At 41.4% G+C, this 21735-nt stretch overlaps 1 protein-coding gene across 11 annotated transcripts in view; it reads left to right on the forward strand.

Moving 5' to 3' along the window:
- Positions 1-21593, forward strand: part of mark2b (MAP/microtubule affinity-regulating kinase 2b) — a 57127-nt gene extending 35534 nt beyond the window's left edge. For 3 of the 11 annotated variants that reach the window (XM_023270257.3, XM_023270262.3, XM_023270258.3), the window contains exons 16-21: positions 2722-2868; positions 7662-7928; positions 10690-10716; positions 14126-14164; positions 14874-14983; positions 19092-21593. In XM_023270257.3, the coding sequence (XP_023126025.1) occupies positions 2722-2868; positions 7662-7928; positions 10690-10716; positions 14126-14164; positions 14874-14983; positions 19092-19441 (940 nt within the window). In that variant the 3' untranslated portion in view covers positions 19442-21593. The remainder of the gene's footprint in view (positions 1-2721; positions 2869-7661; positions 7929-10689; positions 10717-14125; positions 14165-14873; positions 14984-19091) is intronic. The other 8 variants (XM_023270266.3, XM_023270267.3, XM_023270260.3 and 5 more) reach the window with 6 other exon arrangements.
- The last annotated feature ends 142 nt before the right edge of the window (positions 21594-21735 follow it).

The raw sequence follows: 21735 nt of genomic DNA on the forward strand, positions 1-21735 counted from the left end.
CAGTCAGATCACACAAGAGTTCGATGCACACGTAGAACTACAGCTTTACATAGGAAGACACACTGACCCAAATTAGTCCTTCAACTCCAACCTTTCTTTTGCTTCTTTCCTGTTACTAAAAATGTTCTTTTTGATCTAAACTTGAGTGTCCGAATTGATTAAACCAGATGCTTTAAATGTATAAGCAGGTGCAAAAGAACAAAATTAACCATAATCTTATCTTAATAAGTAGCTGAAAGCAAGATTTAACGCGTTTCTTTGACTTATTTATCGTTTTGTTTAGCCATAAGTCAGGCTTCCCTCTTTCTCTTAAGACATTCCTTTCCCTTTCTCATTTCACTCTTCTTGAGAATAATTAATCCTCTCAGCTCTCCTTTCTTCCTCAACCACTTCAAACGAATCGGACAAAATGCATTCTGGACACCACTGGACTTCCTTTATATCTTCACGAGAATATCCAAATTAACTGCCCAGTGACGTCGTCGGTGTGAAATTCTGCAAGCGCAACGTCTGGTGTTACACAGATCATGCGTATCCACACATATGACTTGCGCCCACATCACCCATGCTTAACCAGCCATATGCTTTGTGTGCTTTTTCATTAGCATTAAACATTAAGCCATAATCCTTACTACGATGCAGTGTTCATGGTCATGGTTCATACTGCTTTATTACTTGTTCATGTATTGGTCTCAGATGACCTCCTTGTTCCCAAATTCCTGAAGAATTCATCAAATCCATGTTTTGGCTGTTAAAATCTCGTGAATTTTGATAAATTCCAGCTATTTCTATATAATCTGAGCAGCGTCACAGTGATGAGGTGGTCATCTGAGACATCTTTGCTTTTTTTTTCTTTTGTTTTAAAGCACTGTTGGTCTGTTAGCTACGGTAGCCTCTGCTAACTTAGTTGTTGTCATCTGCTTTGATTTTTAAAGTTGCTTTTTTTTGATCATCATTAATGCTTTGAAGTTTGGGCTTTTGTACTTGTTCCACCCCCACCCCCACCCCCCACCCACCCTCTCTCTTCGTTTCTTTCCTTTTCTAATTTTCTTAATTTCTTTTATCTGTATCTGAGCTCTCGTCCCTCCGGAGCCTAAGTTGCACATTTTCTTGGCACCTCTTTATTCCAGCTTCCCTTTTTCCTTCCTTTCTTCTCTTTATATTAATCTTTCTTCTTATTTCTTTCATTTTTCTCCCCTCTCTCTTTCTCTCTAAGGAGATTAGAAAGACTTGTGATGGAATATTAACTCTTAGTTGCACTATATGGTCCCTGTACTCGCCTCTTAATAGGCTTACAAATACACAAAAATATCCACGCACACACGGATGCTGTGCACGTACACACAAGTTTTAAACATACATGTCACACATGCTCGGACTCTTGCCACACACCGGGGGTTGTCCGGTGAATGTAGTTATTTTTCCATCACCAGTAATGCTAATCCCTGTCAGAAAGAGAGTTTGTGTTGCTCTCAGCTACGTGTTTGTTTTCTGTGTAATTAGCAGCTGTTGGTTGACCTCTGTAAATGTCCCTCTTTCTCTTGTTGCTCGTTCTTCTGTCTCCCTCTGGTACCACTCTCCGCTGTCCCTTACTGTGTTTTTTTCCCAGCGCGTGGATAAAGTCAAGTTACAGCTGTCAGAAATGTGCACAGCTTTGTAGCCTGTGGCAAACTGGATGAATAACAGCACTCAGGAAATAGTGTTGTTGAAGTTTATATTAGATTATACAAATAGACTTATAAAGTTCAGATGCTGCTGGTCAAACCGCACACTTATGTGTCGTCAAATTGACTTGATTTATTCAATTTACCATCATATAAACACAAAAAACAGCAAATCTTTACATTTGTGTAGCTGCAATCAGTGGATATTTGGCATTTCTGTTTAAAAAACCCTGAGCTACTCTTTCCAGTACTGTGATAGTAAAAAAAATGGAATCTAATAAATTATATGTTTGCAAGATTTGACCAAAAAATAAGAAACAAAGCAGATATTTATTCACTCAGAGGGGAATTGTAAGAAAAATGTGGTTTGAGTTGTACTTACTGCACTATAAAATATCTTAATAGTGTTTTTCCAATACTAGGGAATGAATATTAGGGTGCCCCGATTGAGTTTAGCCCGACTTTATCTACACGATTTGTCTCTTTGTACATGTTCAGTCTGTCTTATCCAATAGAAAAGCTTGTGTTAAAGTTGGTCTCTTATGCTCTCTGCCTTTTGTGTCAGGTGGGTTTTACTAGGAAAGATGAAGGCACAAGAACACAGTCAGCCTTTGATTGTGGTTTGTGATTTCTCTTTGTGAAACCACGATGAAGCAGTAAAAAGAAAAAAAGAGACCAACTCTCCTTCTTTGTTTGAGTCCCTTTTATTTTTACTGCATGTGTTCTCTGTCTCTTTTGTATCTACTTCCTGTGTTCTTCCTCCTGTGTTCCTGTTCTCTCTCTGCTCTTCTCTCCCGCCCCCCCCACCTTCCCCTTGTACTGTGTTTGATAAGAAGTGCTGCTTCTAACCATACTCCACCTCACCTCCCTGCCCATCCACACACGAACCCCGCCCGGTGTGTTTGTGTGTTTTGTTTTGTTTTTACGTGAATGCTTGGTGTCTTTTTATTTTTGTCTTGGTGTGGTTGTCTTGTGTTGCTCACGTTTTGTCGGGTGTGTTTGCGTATATGTGCTGGGCGGGGCATTTCTCCCCTTCCTCCCCCGTCCTCCCTCCCAGCCTAAACATCGCGGGCTCCCGCGCCTCCACTGCCTCGGCCGCTGCCGTCCTCTCCTCCTCCTCCTCCTCCTCGCGTCCCCGCCACCACAAGTCCCTGTCCTCCTCCAATCATCCATGCCCCTCTGACCTGCACACACCACGGTCCAGGCAAGTCTCACTCTCTCTGTTTGTCTCTCACACACTCTCTCACCGACACACCTTCTCAGCAGAAATCCTCTCCACTCGGCACACATCGTCATCCTTCCTGAAACGTGCAAAGAGGAAAAAGGAGAGATGAAGACAGAATGAAGTGATTTGTTGGCTCAGAAAACATCCACCACTGCTAGATTCAAGGGGAAACCTTTTATTTTTTTATTCTCACGGTAGGGGGTAAAAAAAAAAAGAAAAAGAAAACAGCTCTTTGATTAACTTTTATTTACCCAGTGACGAATCCTGGCACATAGCGGTGACCTCACTGCCAATAGTTTTCCTCCACAAATTGTGAAGTCGATCAAAGAAAGCAGGTTTCTCTCCCCAAAGAGATGGTGGTTTACTTAACTGCTCCGCTTGCCAACGGCCGCCTCACATAGACATTAAGTTTTCCTGTCTTTACCAATTTATATATGCCATTTATTCTCTGGTATTTTTATGTCTTTTTGGTCTGTAGGTGTCTTTCAGTCAACTAGAACTACAGTATTAAATGAAACGTTCAAGAAATGGCAAATTTGGGGCCAAAAAAAAGATACCGACACACTAAAGATGTTTTATAGATTAAAAGAAATAAGAAAATGTAAAAATCATGCCCTTCTGTTCTTTAGTTTTTTACGATTGCTAGTCCGTGCACAGTTTAGAAACAGGAGCTTTATCTCTTTTGTAAAATAACTAATGATTTCCCTCATGACAAACCACAAACAGGAAGGAACGTACAGCAGCAAATCTAGGAAATGACTCTACCATATCTGTTGTGGTTTCATATGTTTGAACAAAGACCCAGAGCATCTATCTATGTATATATATTTACTGCTAAAACCAGGCTAAGATGTCCAACATTTCTCAGACTAGCAATCATAGACTCACCAGTTACTTAGCAACAGCCAGGAAGTAGATGGAGCTCAGAAAGCTGCACAAGTGTGTCGATGTTGACATATCTTGTCTTTGGCCAATCAGTGACGTTCAAACCTCACATTTACCCGTCGGACCGTACAGTAAATGAACAGTCAGAGCCTGAGAACAAGATGAGCAGGTTTTTCACTGTTCTCTAACCTGACAGACCAGATGTATTTCTTTTACTGGTGTTGTTTCCTGGCAGGAAAGAAAAACAGACAAATTGTGAGAGGAACTCATTTATGGACCAGCAGGGATCAGGTTTCCACACAGAAACCCCAATAGCTGATGAAGTGTGTGTGGATGAGCCCTTTGTACAAACTTGGTTATTGGCTGTCTTGATATTGAGGTGTCAGTCTTCTGGGTCTAAAGGATTCAAATTCTCTGACACTTTATGACATTACAGGATTAAAATGTATCATAGCATTTTTCCATCCTTTGAGACAGGATCCAAACATTGTGGAAAAAGTGAAAGCATCCTCAGCACTAATACTGCTTTATTCATTACATTTTATTCTAATTTTCTGAGACAGAATCTGGTAATTGCTCCTTCCAAGCCAAGAGGCAGTGTGAAGCTAGCAACAGGGACAAACGACCGATATCTTTTTTCAGTGCCAGTACTGATATTGATTATTAGTAATCAAGGAGACCCATAGGCAATATTTAGAATGGATGTACAGTAGCATATTTGCAATTAAAGCAAAAATCTTGGCATCAGAATTTACAATAACAACCTCCCACACCAAACTTTGTCGAAATACCTCAACTTAAATCAAGACTGTAGAACACCAAATAACTACAGAGTAGTAGCCTACATCAGAGCATTTTTAAATTAATTTATATAGTTGGAAATCCACCTTTAAAAAATAATCACTAAATAATTTGAAAAATAGCGAGCATCAGATCTGATAGTCAGTCAGGCAGCTAATCGATCAACCCTCGACTAGCAGCGGTACTCAAGGAAAAAACCACATTATTTAGCGTCTAAAAACTTAAATGCTTTAAATGACCACATATCTAATAAACGCTGTATTTTGAGGTGCCTTCAATTCATAAAACTGCTTTTTGTTGCCAGATGTTCAGGGGAGGATAATCCTGTTAATAAACGTGTGACATAAAAACCAGCCTTGACGACCTGTGCTGGTAGACTGTGAACATAAGAGTTGAGCGGAACAGAGATGTGCAGATGCTCTGGGGAGAACCAGACAAAAATACAGATGTAATAGTCCTGTTAGTGTATTATGTAAAGCAACATTTTTACAGTCTGTTGCATGGCCTGTGTAGATGGTTTTAATACTGTCCTCTGTTTGGTTTTATGATACATTCACATATTATGTTCTGCTGACAAAAGGGTTTTCCCTGGCTGGTAGAAGAGAATTTCATGTCTGTGTGTAAGAATTTTAGTTGCTTTTAAGGTTGTCAGAGGTACAGCCTCAATCTGCGATAAAAACCTCAGTTAAAAAGCTGTCTGGGAAAACCCCCATCTTCATCTGTTAAGCATTAACTGTCATATGTCTCTACAAATGAATGACACTGAGAACTGACCTGTCTGTCTTGTTGGTCGTCTGTGTGAACTTTGTGCGTTTGCTGTCCGTGTCTTGTGTCGTGTTGCTCTGTTTGCTACCGTCGCTGCTTAACAGTGTCTGTTTCAAGGGCTGCTTTGATATTTTCAGTTTTATTTTTACGATACGTAAAACACAGGGTGAAAGGTCTTGAACTGTGTCCCTCGGCTACCCTTAAAAAACACGAGGTGGAGCTGAACTGATCTGCAACGTGCACAGACACTGCCCTCCACCTCCTTTTGTGGCCCACTAAGAAAAAAAAACCAGAAGAACACCACAAATGTCAGACCAAATTTCCAGCCGAGCAAATGTCAAGGTGGCCCTCTGGCTGTATGTGGTTTTGTCTGCTCTATGTTGAAGTCTTGTTCTGTTGCATGCGTCGTTCAGCAGTGAGCTTGGGCTGTTCAGAACCTGGTTGGGAACGCTGGAGAGAAGGTACCGCTCCAACACATAGACTGTGCCCTGAGTGGCAAATAGGCACCTTTTCTTAGAACACAATCTGTGCCCTTATCTCCCATCCGCCCCTGTTTGATCCAGCCGTTCCCAAAAAACCCTTCAGAAGAACCTTCCAAATACCATCTCATTTATTGCCATTTAATGAAGCAGGTGACGGTTCCACATTTATATGAAATAGGTGCAGTCTGCTAACTTCAAAATCATCGGGCTGCACCACCACAAACGCTTTAATATGTGGAAACCAATTGGAAAGTACTGCAGCTGTCTTCCTCTTAGCAATATGTCGTCCTTCCAATCAAATCATCTTCATAACTATAATATGTCTCACTGGTCCCCACTAATCTGCCTGATCCAGCTTTTCTTTCCTTGCATATTAATCTGTAGATGAGTTTGTGTGTGTAGGTACTGTTCATCCTTTGCACAACTCGTAGCGTATCTGCATCAAATTAAAGGATATGCTTGAGCTGTTCATCACGTTGCTTCACTGGAGACTTGACTGAAAGCCCCTTCTTGTTTTGTGTTGGTTTTTTATATAATTCTTCATTGAGCATCGAGCGTGCTGGAGGGACTGCACAGGACTGTTTTGTTTCAGTTCAGTTCATTTTTTAATTGATGCATTTTTCCAGCTAGTGTAATTATTTTACTGTTTAATGAACCACATTTTATAAGATGTGAGCTTAAAAGACTCCTCATCATGTAAAAACAAAACAACCTTCCGCATCAGATGGTGTTGACAATGTGAATCAAAATGTATTGTGATAGTTTAATGATGTCATGTAATTCATAGTGGCAGAGAAACTGCTATAATTACAGAATGAGTTAATAATGCCTCAGCAAGTGATCAGCCTAAAGAGCATTTGACAGAGAAAGCAAGAAAAACTTTGTGTTTTGAGGCGTGGCGCACGTGCAGACAGTGCATGTCCACACATGTTAATCCGTGTAATAAACCCTCACGTTTCCATCCTGCATTCGCGATATTAACTGCATTAGTGCACCTGAAACATGCCTGCTGTGTTGCAGTCCTGTTGCAGCCCTCTACAGCAGTTTGCCCAAGCGTCTTCATTTCTGTGTTTGTTGTGATTTATGTGTTTACTACACTTGGTTCGCCTCTGTCTTTGTGTTTGTGCTGTAGCCATTTGTGTTTGTTGTGTTTGCTGCAGGTGGAAGATGCGCTCACAAAGGAAAAGCTTTTAGCTCAGTGACTTGTTATGATGTGCAAGTGTGTTTTTGTGTGTGTGTGTGTGAGAGAGAGAGAGCTGGAGGTTTATGATGCTTTGCCCTTCAGCAAAGACAAAGAGGATTAACAGTTTGATTTGCACGTGTGTCACTGACCTGATGTGGCCTTAAACAGTGACTTAGCTGAGTTGAGGGATTACATGAAACATCAGGACATGTTGCGTAGACATAGATACCTGTATGACCTTACAGCACGGTAAATGGCACATCAGAAGGCAGTGCTTTTTTGTCCTCTTTCACCGTTTTAACTTTGTGTTCTTCTCCCAAATCCTTCTTCATTTCTTTCTCTTTCTCTCCTCCTGCATCACCTCCTACACTTCACTTCATGTATTTTCCCTTTTCATCCCATCCTCACTATCTTTCCTCTCTTTCACGCTTTCTTTATATCCTTGTGTCTCTTGTCTCCTGTCCTGTCTCCATCACCCTAAATGCTTCGTTTGCACCTCCTCTTCACTGTCTTATCACACCTTCCAACCTTTCATCCCTCTGCAATCTCTTCACACTTCTTTCCTCCTCTCTTCCTACACCCTCCCCTCCTCTGCACCACTTTTTCTTTGCCATCCATCCCTCCATTTTGCTCCTTGTCTTTCCGTCCTCCTCTAGTGCCCCGCCACAGCGGGCACCTGGTGCCTCCCCTTCTGCCCACAACATCAGCACCGCCGCTGTGTCGGACCGTGCCAACTTCAAGAGAGGGGAGGGCATCCGCAACACTTTCCACGCAGGCCAGCAGCGGGGCGCCCGGGACCAGCAGGGCTCCGCCTACGTCGGCGGGCCTGCTTCCCCATCACTGTCACATGGCAACAGCCAGGCCCGGAGGACACACGGCGCCACGGGGATTTTCAGCAAGTTCACATCCAAGTTTGTACGCAAGTGAGTAGCGGAAAAATGCATGTAACCATGTAAAGGGTGAATAGTTAAAGTTATAGCTTGTAGCCGCAGCGTTAGAGGGCAGAGGAAGAAAGTAGCTAAACAGGACGGACAAGGGAGGATATGTGGCAGAAGAAGAAAGTCTGTAGCTTTGTAAATGCGAAGCGGTTGTGATAGCAGCTAGTCTATTTATTATCTTGCTACCAGTGCAGTTTAAAGCTGTATTGAGGTTTCAGCTTGAACCAGAAAATGACTGGGTTTACGTTACAAGTCACTTGATGTGCTCATTCCCTCTCAGGAACGTTGCACTGTATGCCCATGTCATCACTGGTTTTTCAGAGTATTTCTGAAAAAGGGCTGGTCTCATCTATCACTAAAGTCGTGCTGATCTGAAACTCGGCTGAGAGTAGAAAGGGAGAGGAAGGCAACAGCTGTGTCTTCTCTGTAATTTTGTTTGGAGCAGCGGCGACTGAGGAGTAATTTTGGTTGTGGTTCCACGTCTGGCCTGGATTTCATCTCAGACTTGTAGTGCAGGTTGCAGCAGTTAAACTACTCTCATGGGTACCTGGTTGCAAAGTTGCTTATGTATATTTTTAATTTTGAAGCTTTGATCTAACTCTGTTCTGTAAATACAGGTACTGGATTGTATTTCTACTAATTAAGTTTGACTTTTGAGAAATAAATAACCGCATCAGCTCCAGTTGAATTTGATACAGATAAGACGTCATGCCAAAGTGGCCGCTAAATGCACAGTAAGATTTATAGCGAAGTTAAAAATAGTAAAAAACCAAAAGGGAACTCGTGAAGCAGTTTTCTGCCAAGGTCAGTATCTTATCCAGCAATTTTTTAAAAGTAATCCAGATCCACACCAGGATTTTATAGATTTTCGCTGTAGTCGAGCTCCACCTACCCACGAAATTTCATGAAATTTGGCTCTACCTTGGCAGAAGAATAAGTAATTACAGATATGTGTAATAATATGGGAGCATCTTTCCATTAAAGCTCAGTGTGTTGGTCTACTTCTCTGTACGACTTCCCTACTCTGTCAGTGGCATTTGGCCATGTTTGCCCACTGAAAGAGCAAATCTTTAAAAATAGCTCACAAATATATAATTTCATTTTCCCAAAAGATGAACAAAAACAGCTGGGTGCTCTAGTTTTTAGCAAACACTGCTCAAAGGGGAGAAAATACTGTATTTTCAGGAATAACCTTTAGCTGGGGGATTAATGCGCATTTGGTGTTTTTGTAACCACAGTTCCTAAGTTCATCACAGTGAAGGAATTGTGTCTCATTGATGCTTATTTTGAGCGAACAAAAATCTAGAATATCTTTTGCCCTTTCCTTTAAATTGCATTGCACAAGTAGTTACAGATACCCGATGCTTAGGAAAATGGTGATTATGTTGGGTAGCAATCCCAGAGAAAGCAAGCTCATTGGCGTAGCATAAAATTAGTGAGTTTGAAAGTGAAGGAAAAGAGCCCAGAGGAGACGAAGAGCAACGAGGCTGATTGTTATCTGGTTGTAGAATGGGAGATGTGAGGTTGTGAGCGTGACTATAAAAATGTGGGTCCAAATGAGCAGGTAAAGGCTGGGATTTTGCGCCAGCGACCAAACCTGGAGGGTCGTTACAAATACAAGCGTCAAAATGGAAGAAGAGCAAGAGGAGAGAATGAATGTATGGTTGTATTTTTAGTGATTGTTGTCGGCTTAAAAAAGACAGAAATTGAGAATGATCAAGTGTCTTGCCTACATGCATGGTGTAGAGTTCGTTTGTGTGTGTGTGTGTGTGTGTGTGTGTGTGTGTGTGTGTGTGTGTGTGTGTGTGGGGAAGAGGCGGAGGTACAGGCACAGCCACTCTCCAGGCCTCCCACTCAGAGATACTGTAGCTCCGTGGCGACAGTATCCATGGTTACACCGGAGATATCACTTTTCCCTCAACTATAAATACCGCTAGTGGGGACACCTTGACACACATGCACTCACACACACACAACTTGGTCGGAAGCAGAAGTGGTGGAAACAGAGAGATTGTGTTGCATTTGTACAGTTTAACCACACACACACACACACACACACACACACACACACACAGAGAGAGAAAAGTTGCAGGCTTTATTAACATATCACATAACGTCACCGCTGCACTTTCCTGCTCGGTCTGGAGAGTGATGTTTTGTCTGTCCTTCGAACACATCGCTGTGATTGCATGTGTGTGTTTGTGCGTGAAGGAGGTTAAGTTTCTCAATGTGTGTTAAAGATTAAGTTGTTGCTTAACCTGTGCTTTTTTTTTTCATTTAATGTGTGTCTTTTGTGTGTTTATAGGAGGTGTTTTTTTTTTTTATCTCTCTCTTTCTTTAAATGTTATCACATTTGAACTTTTCACCTCACCAACGCTTCTTTTCAGGATCGTGGAGGAGTGCTTCATTCATGTCGGGGGGGGGTTTCAGATGGAATTTTTCCACAAATCCCTTTTAAAATCCCTCTGTTTTGTTGTGGTGTACGTTCACACCAGTAATTCCTCCCATTTAAACGCATTTAAAACAGCAGATACTGTCTTTTTTTTGTTCATTTTGTGGTTGTTTTAATGTCGGTTGTGCTTTTGCTGCTTCAATCCCATGTGAGTCTGGACTTTTTTTTTTCTGCTTTAAAGTTTGCTACTCAGAGGACAGGTTGTCTTTTTACAGGAAAGTCATTTATACATACGTTTTTATACATAAGTTTTTTCTCTTTCTTTCCTTCTTTATCCCTCTTTTGTTTTTGTAGAAATCTCTCGTTCAGGTTTCCGAGAAGGTAGGCAACAATACCCAACGTTAAATATAACCCCTTGATATATATATATTTATACACGTATATTCTCTTCTTTATATATATTTTACATATATATATACTTCCTCCCCTTTTGGTGTTTCGTGCAGCTTTTTTTGTTGAGATCTTCCTTTTGTGCCTTGAGCCTTATCTTTTCTCCTTTTTTTCCCCCTCCTTGTGGTTTGGCCCCTTTACTTTTTATTTTTTTGAGCCTTCTCATTTCAAGTGTTTTGGCCCGTTTTTATTTATTTATTTTTACTAATACACCCCTCCACTTCCTCCTCACCCGGTCAACTCACTTAACTCACTCACTCCCATCATCACGCAGTACAATAACACCTCACCCCTCTTCCTCTTCGTCCCTCCCATCCTCCTCATCCTCACCTCCCACCCTGTTATTTTTTTTTCTCCATTTGTTTTCCAGGTAGAGTGTTTGTGAGCTCGTATCCCCCTCATAGCATCCCAGATTTAGGTCAAGCCCTGACGGCTAATCTGTCATCAAACTACTCCCTTCCCATGCTTAACCCCTTTCCCCCTTTTTTAGCTTTAGACGGAGGTCTCACAGTAAGAATTCTCACTGGTAATTTGCTCATTTTTCTACGAGAAATAAAAGAAGCGATAGAAGTATCTCTGCCCAGGTTTGCTGCTAACAATTACCCAAACTAACGCCATCCACCATCACCCATCTCACCTTTCTTCTCATCAGTTTGGTCCCTATAATTGGAGTTTCCTAGAAGCCGTGTTGTCCGTAGATCCCAGCGGGGAGGTAGTTTGTAATGAGGAGTCGTAGCTGGTTGTAGTTGTGGACGGAGACAGGGAGGAGGAGAAGGACCCGGGAGGGACGAGGCTGCAGCATTTCTCAGGCTGCACTCTTTATATTTTTTTTTTCCTGGAGGCTGCACTTTTCCTTTTTTCATTCATTGCTCTTGTTTGCACTCTGGCACTGGCTCTCTAACAGCAGCGGCAACAGAACTGGATGGCTTTGACCTACTCTGGCTGGAAAGACCTTTATTCTGTGACCACACACGTAACACACTTGATGTACACACTTATATATATATATATTTATGTGTGCAACTGCCAGACATTTTACATAAACGCATCTCTCATTCTTCATCTACATATTTGCGCTACACCAACATGCCGACACATTTTACATCTACATATTTATATGAACACACATCTCACACACTGGATTTAAAGTGTATTGGTTGCCTTTAACCAGCAGGTAGAGCAATTGTCCTCTTTCTTAGGGACCATTGCTCCACCTGGTGGTGTGAAGTTGCAATGCAGCTTCATCATCATTGCCTTATGATAAACCACTTTCCACTTTGATAAAGGTAGCAACAGCCATAGGCTGCTAAATTCACCTCATAAATCATTCAATTTGAAATATAAGATGGAGAAAATGAGCTTACATGATAAGATTCTAGTCTTTATATTTATAGTTTATCATATATTATGTGCTCAATAGCAAGTGAGATCAAATAACCATCTTATCAATCCTTTGTTTCCCCCTGATGTCACAGTGTCCCTCCTCTGGGAGCCATTTTGCATCCCTTCATTTTAAGCCATGTTTTTTATTTTTTTAAAAGGCATGTAAAATGGCACAAATGATTTTACATTGTTTACCACTTTACCTCTATATTTTATTATTATTATTATTATTATTATTATTTAAGGAATCCTTATGTAACTTTTTTCCCCACTTGTCATTTCCCCTTTGCTATATTTTTAACCATGCTTCTGTTGCAGGAGGTATTTTTACATGTTTTTTTTTTTTAAATACGAAACAGGAATGATGTTTTCACCCACAACAGAATGAATTTAAGAGCAAAAAGTGTTGAATTTGTCATGTCACTCTCCTGCCATTGTCTGCATGTGTGTCACTATTTTCCGTCCACGTTTCTCTGTCGTCTGCTCGTCTCGCTTTAGTTTCTTTTCAGTCTTGTCTGCTGATGCAAGAGAGAATGTTACTGTACTGTGGTGTGTGTCTGTTATGTATAATATGTAGGCCGCAGGGTTAAGTGTGTGTGTGTGTGTGTGTGTGTGTGTGTGTGTGTGTGTGTGTGTGTGTTTTGAACAGCCTATGTGTAGGTCCAGTGTTACTAATAAAGGTTTTAACGCAGCGCTGGGATCATTAATGCTCCTAACCTCCTTCAGCCACAGGACTCGCCCTCACCATGCCTGACTGTTCTGTTCCAAACCACTCCATCCTTGGTCCCAACCATTTCACGTCATGTCATTTTGTTGGATTCTGCTCCAATCACTTTAATTTTGCTTCACATTAACACTTGGAGCCGTCTAGTTTCAGCCTGCTCCTTTTTTAAACCAGTTCCATTTAAACTCCGCTCATTCATTGCCATTTTGTTCCACCCATTCACTGTTTATAATCCATCTCAGAGCTGGGTGGATCTGTTCTTTTCAAGTTTTAACTAAGTAGGGCTATGATGATTAATCAAACAGTTGCCAGCTATTAAATGGATCACCTGTTATTTTGATAATCGATTAATCAGTTTAGGTAATGTTTTCTGATTCCACTTTCTTAAATTTGAATATTTTCTGGTTTCTTTACTCCTTTATGACAGTAATCTAAATATTCTTGGGTTGTGGACTAAGCATTTTAAAGACCAAATAGCTAATTGTTGAATTAAAACCATGGAAATAATCAGTTGCAGGATTATTGCTCAGCGTCATTTTACAGATTGCTAAAATTAAAATGGGTTTCGCCAAACAGACTGGTGCATAATGTTAAGATGAGTTGTTCAGAATTGTTCATACCTGTTAACTGGCAGGTGTAACCAATATTAGTTAGCTAGTACCACATGTTGGCAGATTAGAATAGAAAATCAATACTTTATTGATCCACAAGAGGAAATTTTGTTGTTGCAGTAGCAAACACAAAGAGTTAAGTGACCACACCAATGCAAGTATATGAGAAGTGTTAAATATACTATGATTTAAAAAATGTACTGAAGTGAAAAATGCCAAAGATTAAAAATAAACAGTGAATGAGGAATTTAAAGTCCAAGTGCAACTTTTTATATCTTGGCTAAGACTCTGTTGAATATTTGCTGGAGCTTCCTTCACTCATCCTTTCATCCCATTGGAGAGTAATGATCTCTGCCTAGTGGTGGAGCTGTGTTTGCACCGAGTGGACTGGTGTTATGTGAAGCAGCAGTGCATTGTGGGTTCTGTAGTCCTCAGGCGGCTCTAAGCTTAAATTTGAGCAGTGGGAGTGGCATCACATATTTGGCGTCGAGGCTGGATTCTGCAGATTCAGGCAGGCATGGCGAGGACTGTGTCCAACCAGCTGGTTTACTATTTGTCTGAAGAGCCCACATCTTGCCCGTGGCCCTCAAAAAAAGACTAAACTTTTGTGATTTTTTTCGAGGAGTCCGTATGAGGGAGAGGGTCGGGATGAGGGGAGCAGGTGAGATACAGAACAGCCCGAAAAACCCCAACAAAACCCCCCCAGACTCTACCGAAACCGCCTGCCAATCAGTAGACTGGAACCGACCTGTAGTTGATCTGAGCTTGTTGTGAATGGTTGGGAGAGGGGCCCCGAACTGGGAGCTTTAATTGGTGATGGTGATAGTGGTTTGACCAATCAGGGGACGGGAGATTAGCAGTGAATGGTAGCATCCTAGAGACTGAGAGTGACGGTGTGGCCCTGCATGATGGTGAGTGTGTGTGAGAGAGTGTGTGAGAGTGAGGAGGAATCAGAATCCAATCAAGCACCCAGATGTGTGTTTCTGTGCCGCTACATGTGAAAAACCCTCCAACTCACATGAAAGCATAATTAAATTGATTCGAGACGTGTTAACGCACAAACACACATGGGGGTGCTTAAAAGAAATTTGCTTTTTGTCTCCATTCATATCCACAACCTCATCATTTCCCTCTTCCTCTTCACTCCTCCTCCCCTTTGTGTTTCTGCTTTTTAAAATAATTCTCTCGATTCTCACTTTTACTTGTTTTCTCTCTGTGCTCATCTCTTCCTCCCTTCCTCCATCCTCACTCTTCCTTCTCCACACCTCTCCTGTCCCGATCTTTTTCTGTTTCTCCTCCCATCTCTCTCTCATATCCGTCCTTTCTGTCCTCCCTGCTGTCCTCCTCCACCCTCCCATCGCTTCACTCAGGTCTGTGCTGAGCAGTACAGTGGACAAGTCGGAGAAGACGTCTGGCGGCGTCCTGTCCTCCTCTTCCAACAACGACGAGAACAACTCCTCACCAGGATCTGGAAACACCGGTAGGTCCAGTTTCAGGAGCGACATCCTCTCTTCTTTCCAAACTGTCTTCATATATTGCTTTTTCAGCAAAATAAAGTCAACTAATTAAAGTGTATCTGACCGTAGAAACATATGTTATTATGAATAATGCAAAAACAGCAGTAGAGTTCATAGTATAGAGAGTTTTAAAGTTTAAAAGACGGCTGCAGAACCTAAGAGTGATTACATTTTGGGACACGTTGCCTCTTAGTTCGATCCCCGACCCCCAAAATCATAGTGCCAGACACTCACAATGCCCGTTATCTGGGAGATAAATATATTGATTGATTGAAGTATATATGTTGCACATAACCAGACACTCATAGGCCTCCAAACGCTGGGTCAATGAACATAGAATCGAGCTATCATAATATTATTTCATACTGCTTTATTATAGGATATGTATAGATAGATGGATAAGCTGTACTACTGAGTACACATTCAGTATGTCAGGAACAACAGACTCACAAGTGAAGCCTCTGTGTCATGTGCAAACTTAGATTTTTGAAATTTTTATTTTCATTTTGATGTTAAACGTACTGTAGAGGCTAAGCCAGTGCTTGAAGCCCTTGAGGTGCTTCAGCAGTACTTAAAATGATGATGCGCCAACAAACTTTATTGGTTCCTGTCTTTAATATAGTGGGCTCATTGGCTCCTACATGTTCTTAATGAGATGTTGGACACTAGGTTTACAGAAAGTCCATTTTTGGTTTTAATTGTGGAGACGGCACTCGGAGATCATCCTTGGATTTTTAGTTATTTTCTGTATTTATAGATTGATTTGTTCATGTAGAGTTAGAAGACACTGGGCTTTTTGCCAATGGAAAAGCAAACCGGTTCTTAGGAGGCATGAGATTTGAACCAACTAAGGACCAGCACTGAACTGGCACCTGGTTCTTTTTGGTGGAAAAGGGCTGAAAGACACACTGAACAATAACTCAAAACCCTCAGAGACACTAATGTTAGTTTGTTGTTGTGATCTTATTTTGTTGAGGTGTTACCAGTATTTCATTTACACCAGTATTACATTAGAAACACGTCAGTGTAGGGCAGTTAAATTCACTTTATTGGCTCTGCTATATATATATAAAGATGGATGACATAACAGCTCCCCAGAAGTGAAGCCAAGCTGAGAACAGAGAGGAAAAGAGAAAGACGGCTGTATATTTTGGAATTCTGATATGGTTTAATAGCTTTTTAGATGCCCCTTACACCCGTCTGTCACTGTCTCAGGTCTTTTAATACTCTGGCTGTCAGTAATACCAACTCTAAGTGCATGAATCACTCATCTCTCCACACCTGAACTGTAATTCTAAGTAACAAGTAGCAACACGCAGTCGCAGTAGAGCTACAGGATCATCGAGCAAGTTTAGATATTTATAAATACACATGTAGAGTTATTCAAAATGCTTTACAGGCAAAGATAAGAAATACAATAAAGCATGTAAAATATAAAGTAAAACATTGAGAAAAACAGCGATGCAACACAAAAAAAGGAAAAATAAATCATGGAAAAGATAAAATGTAGAGTAAAATAGAAAGACGAAGATTAAAATAACAGTAAAAGCAGTTTAGACCAGACTGTATAACAGAACAGATTCCTTATTCAGTGCAGTTTTGTCAGTAAATTATCTCTAGATTAGTCTGTATTGTGACCAAACACACAGAGCTTAAGAGGTTCGTATATTTAGAATATCTCAGTCTCCATGTTTCAAAGTGAAACTCCGACCAGTCAGTGAACCTCATGGCACTAAATCACTGCTTCACTCTTTTAAAATTTTAAGCAACAGACTCATAGATAATGAAAATTCTCATTAGATCCAGTCTGGGTGTCCTTGAGTGTCCTGAAAATGGTCACTGAAGGATTCTTCATTCAGTGAATCCAGCGTTGGTGTTCAGATTACTGTCATCACTTCTTCTTCAGAGAGTTGTTGTGATGAGTTTTTAGATTGGAGAGCGTTTCTGTCATTGTCTGTTCAACCTCATTTTTTACTCTTTTCACATCATTTATTAACAATCAAGTACAGGGGGTCCTCGGTTTACGGCGTCTTCGACCTATGGCGTTTCAGCGTTACATCAGAACTGGTTACATGGAACTAGTTGGCGAGCGGAGCGGATGAATACATCGTCACCAGGCGCTATAAGACAGCTTTGTTTACATTTTCCGGTTGTATGCCACCTTGGATTGTGCTACATTCGCTAACTTTTTGCCTGTCATTATGACTCCCAAGCGTAAGTCAGACTCTTCTGATGCTTTGAGGAAAAGGATCTCCATGTGAGCGGTCTTCACTGCAACGTAAAAGCTGTAGCTGTCCAACTAGTTAAACTCCATCCATTATCTATACACCGCTTAATCCTCACTAGGGTCATGGGGGGGGCTGGAGTCTATCCCAGCTGACTCAGGTGAAGGCAGGGGACACCCTAGACAGGTCACCAGTCTGTCACAGGGCTACATATACAGACAAACAGTCACTCTCACATTCACACCTACGGGCAATTTAGAATGATCAATTAACCTCAGCATATTTTTGGACTGTGGGAGGAAGCCGAAGTACCCGGAGAGAACCCACGCATGCACAGGGAGAACATGCAAACTCCATGCAGAAAGATCCCGGGAAAGCCGGGACGCGAACCAGGGACCTTCTTGCTGCAAGGCGAAAGTGCTAACCACTACGCCACTGTGCAGCCCTTCTAGTTAAACTCATGTTTGCAAAATGAATCGTGACTCACAGCAAACTTGACTTTACTGTGGCTCTTGGTGGACATTACAGAGTGAAAACTGCAACAAAAACAGAATATAACAACATAAATGTATGTAAATAAATCCTTTTAACTGAACCAGTAAGTTCAAAAATAAAGTTAATTACTTACAGCATTGACTCTGTGGCGTTTACAAAGTAGAGAGCCGTGCATCCAGAAAAGCACATACATCTGTAAAGCTACACATCAAAATAGCAGACAGGAAGTGACAACTGTTAACAACTTCAAAATATAGGCTTTTTCAAAATAAAAGCACATCGATAATTCTGCCTTAAGGGCTACACACCATGGAAGTGAAATTAGATTTAATAAAACGCCCAGAACAGGGTGAAACACCCACGAACATCAACATTATTAGACGAAGTTGTAGAAATAGTGGAACATAATCTTTTATCTTCTTGTAAAATGATTCGTACATGCATGAAAGTCATTGGTATTCATGACTTTTATGAAGAACTGATCAATATCATGATCAAAAATCGACTTACATCACTCTGTAGGAACGGAACTCTGACCTAAGTCAAGGACCCCCTGTATTCATGGAGCACTTTTCAAACCCATGAAATATTGTTTCACAGGAATAAAGACGGTTGTAAAATTTGTTGTACAGAAAAGCAGAAAACACTTAAAGAGTTTTCCCTCTTTGTTTAATTACTGCATCTTTTCTCGCTTTGTTTTGTCTTCTGTGTTGCATTTTATTACCTCTTGTTATTTGTAGCTCAGTCATTTCTTCTTCCTCCCTGACGGACTCATTTCTCGCCTCTAACTTTTCTTCCTCCTCCCCTCCAGGTGTAGTGTCATATTTCTTGGGTACGATGTGCTAAAAATAAGAGATGATATAATTATGGCAGAATATAATGATATAAACTTAAGGTATTATAACTTTTAACATATATTGGAATAATATGCATGAAATCTGTCACAAAACAATAAGGGTAAGATGTGGAGCAAAAAATCTGAACATGTCTGGGCATGTTCTCTGTAAAAGATGGCCTAATGATAACTTAATGTCTTCTGTAAAGTGAGATCTAGGGTGAAATATGATAACCTGATGTTATGATCTGACTAATAGATTGAGAAAGTCCTATCATAGGCCTGTAGGTGTGGGAAAATGACCAACGCTGACAGCATAAAGACGGTGCACAGCTTAGTATCTTCAATTCTTCTTGGGCTGTTATCACTGCTAAGAATTACTCCTGGATTTTTGTCAACAAATAAATCCTGCTGCCTCTGAATGCTGACTTCTCTTTGTGATTTTTTGAAGCTCTGAACTCGGTCAAGTCTTAGAGTCTGGCCTTGATTTGTAACTTTGTTTCCTCTTCATCACAGGTGGCACCGGCACTCCTCCCGCCATCGCCAGCCAGAAGGACTCGGCCAAGCCGCGCTCTCTGCGCTTCACCTGGTCCATGAAGACCACGTCGTCCATGGAGCCCATGGAGATGATGCGCGAGATCCGCAAGGTGCTCGACTCCAACAGCTGCGAGTACGAGCTGCGCGAGCGCTACATGCTGCTGTGCGTGTCGGGAAACCCGGCGCGCGACGACTTTGTCCAGTGGGAGATGGAGGTCTGCAAGCTGCCGCGGCTCTCCCTCAACGGCGTGCGCTTCAAGCGGATCTCGGGCACATCCATCGCCTTCAAGAACATTGCCTCAAAGATCGCCAACGAGCTCAAACTGTGAGTGCGGAGGAGCAGCGAGAAGAGGGTGGAGGGTTGGAGGTGGGGGGGAGACGAGGAGGATGATGCTGTAGGTGGAGGTCAGGAGGTAAGCTAAAGGGTGGGATCACTTTAAACAACATGATTGTTCTGTAGACACAGGTCTGAAGTAGGGCTACCGGTTCTCTGAGGCTAGAAAACGTTCCTTTTCTAGAAGTTTTGTTCCACACGTTGGTGCAGCCCTGCCGTTAGAGACTCTGATTTCCTCTGAGTTGTGAAGAAGTACTTACAGACCGAGGTCTTCTCTCTGCCCCGCCGGGGGGTTTTCTGTCATGTTCTACTTAGACGTTCCACTCTTCTGCATGTCCGATCTTCTCTCTGTTTTTTAGGAGTCACACTTCGATCACTTTGACCACTCCTGTCATTTCTTCCTGCTATTTATTCAGTTTCTCTGCACGGTCCTGCTGCCAGCTCTTTGTTTTTGTTTGTTGTTTCAGCGGGTGGGGGTTGGATGGAGCGAGCAGAGGAATGCTGAGAAACAAAACTCTTCTCTGATTGATGGAAAGTTCAGGTTGTGAACGTGGAGCCTGGTCTTGCTGGCAGTGAGTTTTGATTGAGTTTGTTCTGATTGTGTAAACCTGAACGGACTTCAGTCACACACATTTGCACGGCTGAGGACGGACTGCTGCTGTCGTCGTCGGTTAAAGGACCTTCTCCACCTTCTGCCTGCTCACCTAAACGAACATTCAGAACCCGCCTCACCCATCCTCCCTCCTGCCCTCACAGACCTCCCTCTCTTCCCTAATTTCAGACTGAACTCAGCACAAACACATCCAGCTTTTCACTCCTTTTTTTTTTTTTTTTTTAAAAATCCTCTCACACCATCAAGTCTGAGGAGGCCAGTTAGATTTCAATCCTGCGGGCTTTACAATGTTTTATTTTTAATTCTTCTTTTATGGCTTTTAAAAAGAGTTGTGCACTGGAAAAAGAGGGGCATATTTGAACCCGGGGAGGAGGTGAGGATGGATTTTACGTTGCCTTTCTTTGAAGAATTAAATCTGAGGGTTCTTGTCAAGCGCATGAATGCTCAAATTTTATTTTATTTAGTTTTTTTTAATGTTGGTATCACTCGGTTGGCATCGCGCCTTCATATCCAGAATGTCAACCCAGAAACCGACGCATTTCTCACCCCAAAGAGCAAAACAAAAAGTTAAGAAGTCCGTCATGTGAGTGTGTAAAAGAAGATCACTGGAAAAACAACAAAAAACCCAACAAAAATCAACGACGACGACGAATGGTGAATTATTTTCTTCTACTTTTGATTTGATAATATATTTTTGTGTCGTTGGAAAAAAATTTTTTTTTGGGGGGGGGGGTTGTACAGGTTTTCAGGAGAGAAGAGCGGAGTAGGGAGAGGTGTGAAGGGTCACATCGGATCATATCATTGCTGCCTTTTCGGTGTCGTGCACCTTTTTAACACACATTTAACTTCCACGCCAGATTGAACCTTCCCCTCCGAGCGCCGGATATCGATGTATTTAATGTTCAAGGTGGCGGCGATGACTACTGCTCATTTTTCGGTCCTTTTTATTTCCTCCTCCTCCCGTCTGTCATTTTTATTTTCTTTTTTATTCACTTTTTAAAGGCCTTGTCGGTCCAGGATGGCTTGAAGCGGGGAGAAAAAAAGCAGAAGTCACTTCCTTTTCTTTCTCTCGCGTCGCGTTTGATGCTCCAGATTTGTCGATGTAACAAACGAGGGTGGGAGGAAACAAAAAAAAAAGGCTGGTTGTACCTAAATTAACACTTTTCTTTCATTCTATCACAATGACACACTGTCGTTTTTTTTCCTCAGTTTTTAATACGTCAGAATTTTTCTTTTAAAAAGTTGATCATTTTATTAAGGTGCTGGGTATTGGATTCTAATTATTATTCTGGCTGTTGCTGTTATATTATCTCTTTCAGGGTTGATTTTATTTTACATTATTTCGTTTTACATTGCTGTAATTTACATTGATTTTAAATGTGTTTTGAGCAAACTGTAACTGTAGTGGTGGGTTTTTTGGGGTTGGGAGGGGTGATCAACTCCTGAAAAATGTATTATTTGTTTGTTTTTTTTGTGCAAAGACAAAATGATGAAAAATTACAATGATAGTAATAAAAACAATGATATAATGATAGTCTGACTCTGGAATCCATTCCGTGAGAAGCGAGATTAATCCGCTGCGGTTTAATCTCGCTGCTCAAAAAATTTGTAAAATTCCTTTTTTTTGTCTTTACCAGGCTGCAACAAAGGAACTATTAGCACGTGTGTTTTGTGGG

The sequence above is a fragment of the Amphiprion ocellaris genome, chromosome 23 (assembly GCF_022539595.1).
Source record: "Amphiprion ocellaris isolate individual 3 ecotype Okinawa chromosome 23, ASM2253959v1, whole genome shotgun sequence".
NCBI classification, from domain to species: domain Eukaryota; kingdom Metazoa; phylum Chordata; class Actinopteri; family Pomacentridae; genus Amphiprion; species Amphiprion ocellaris.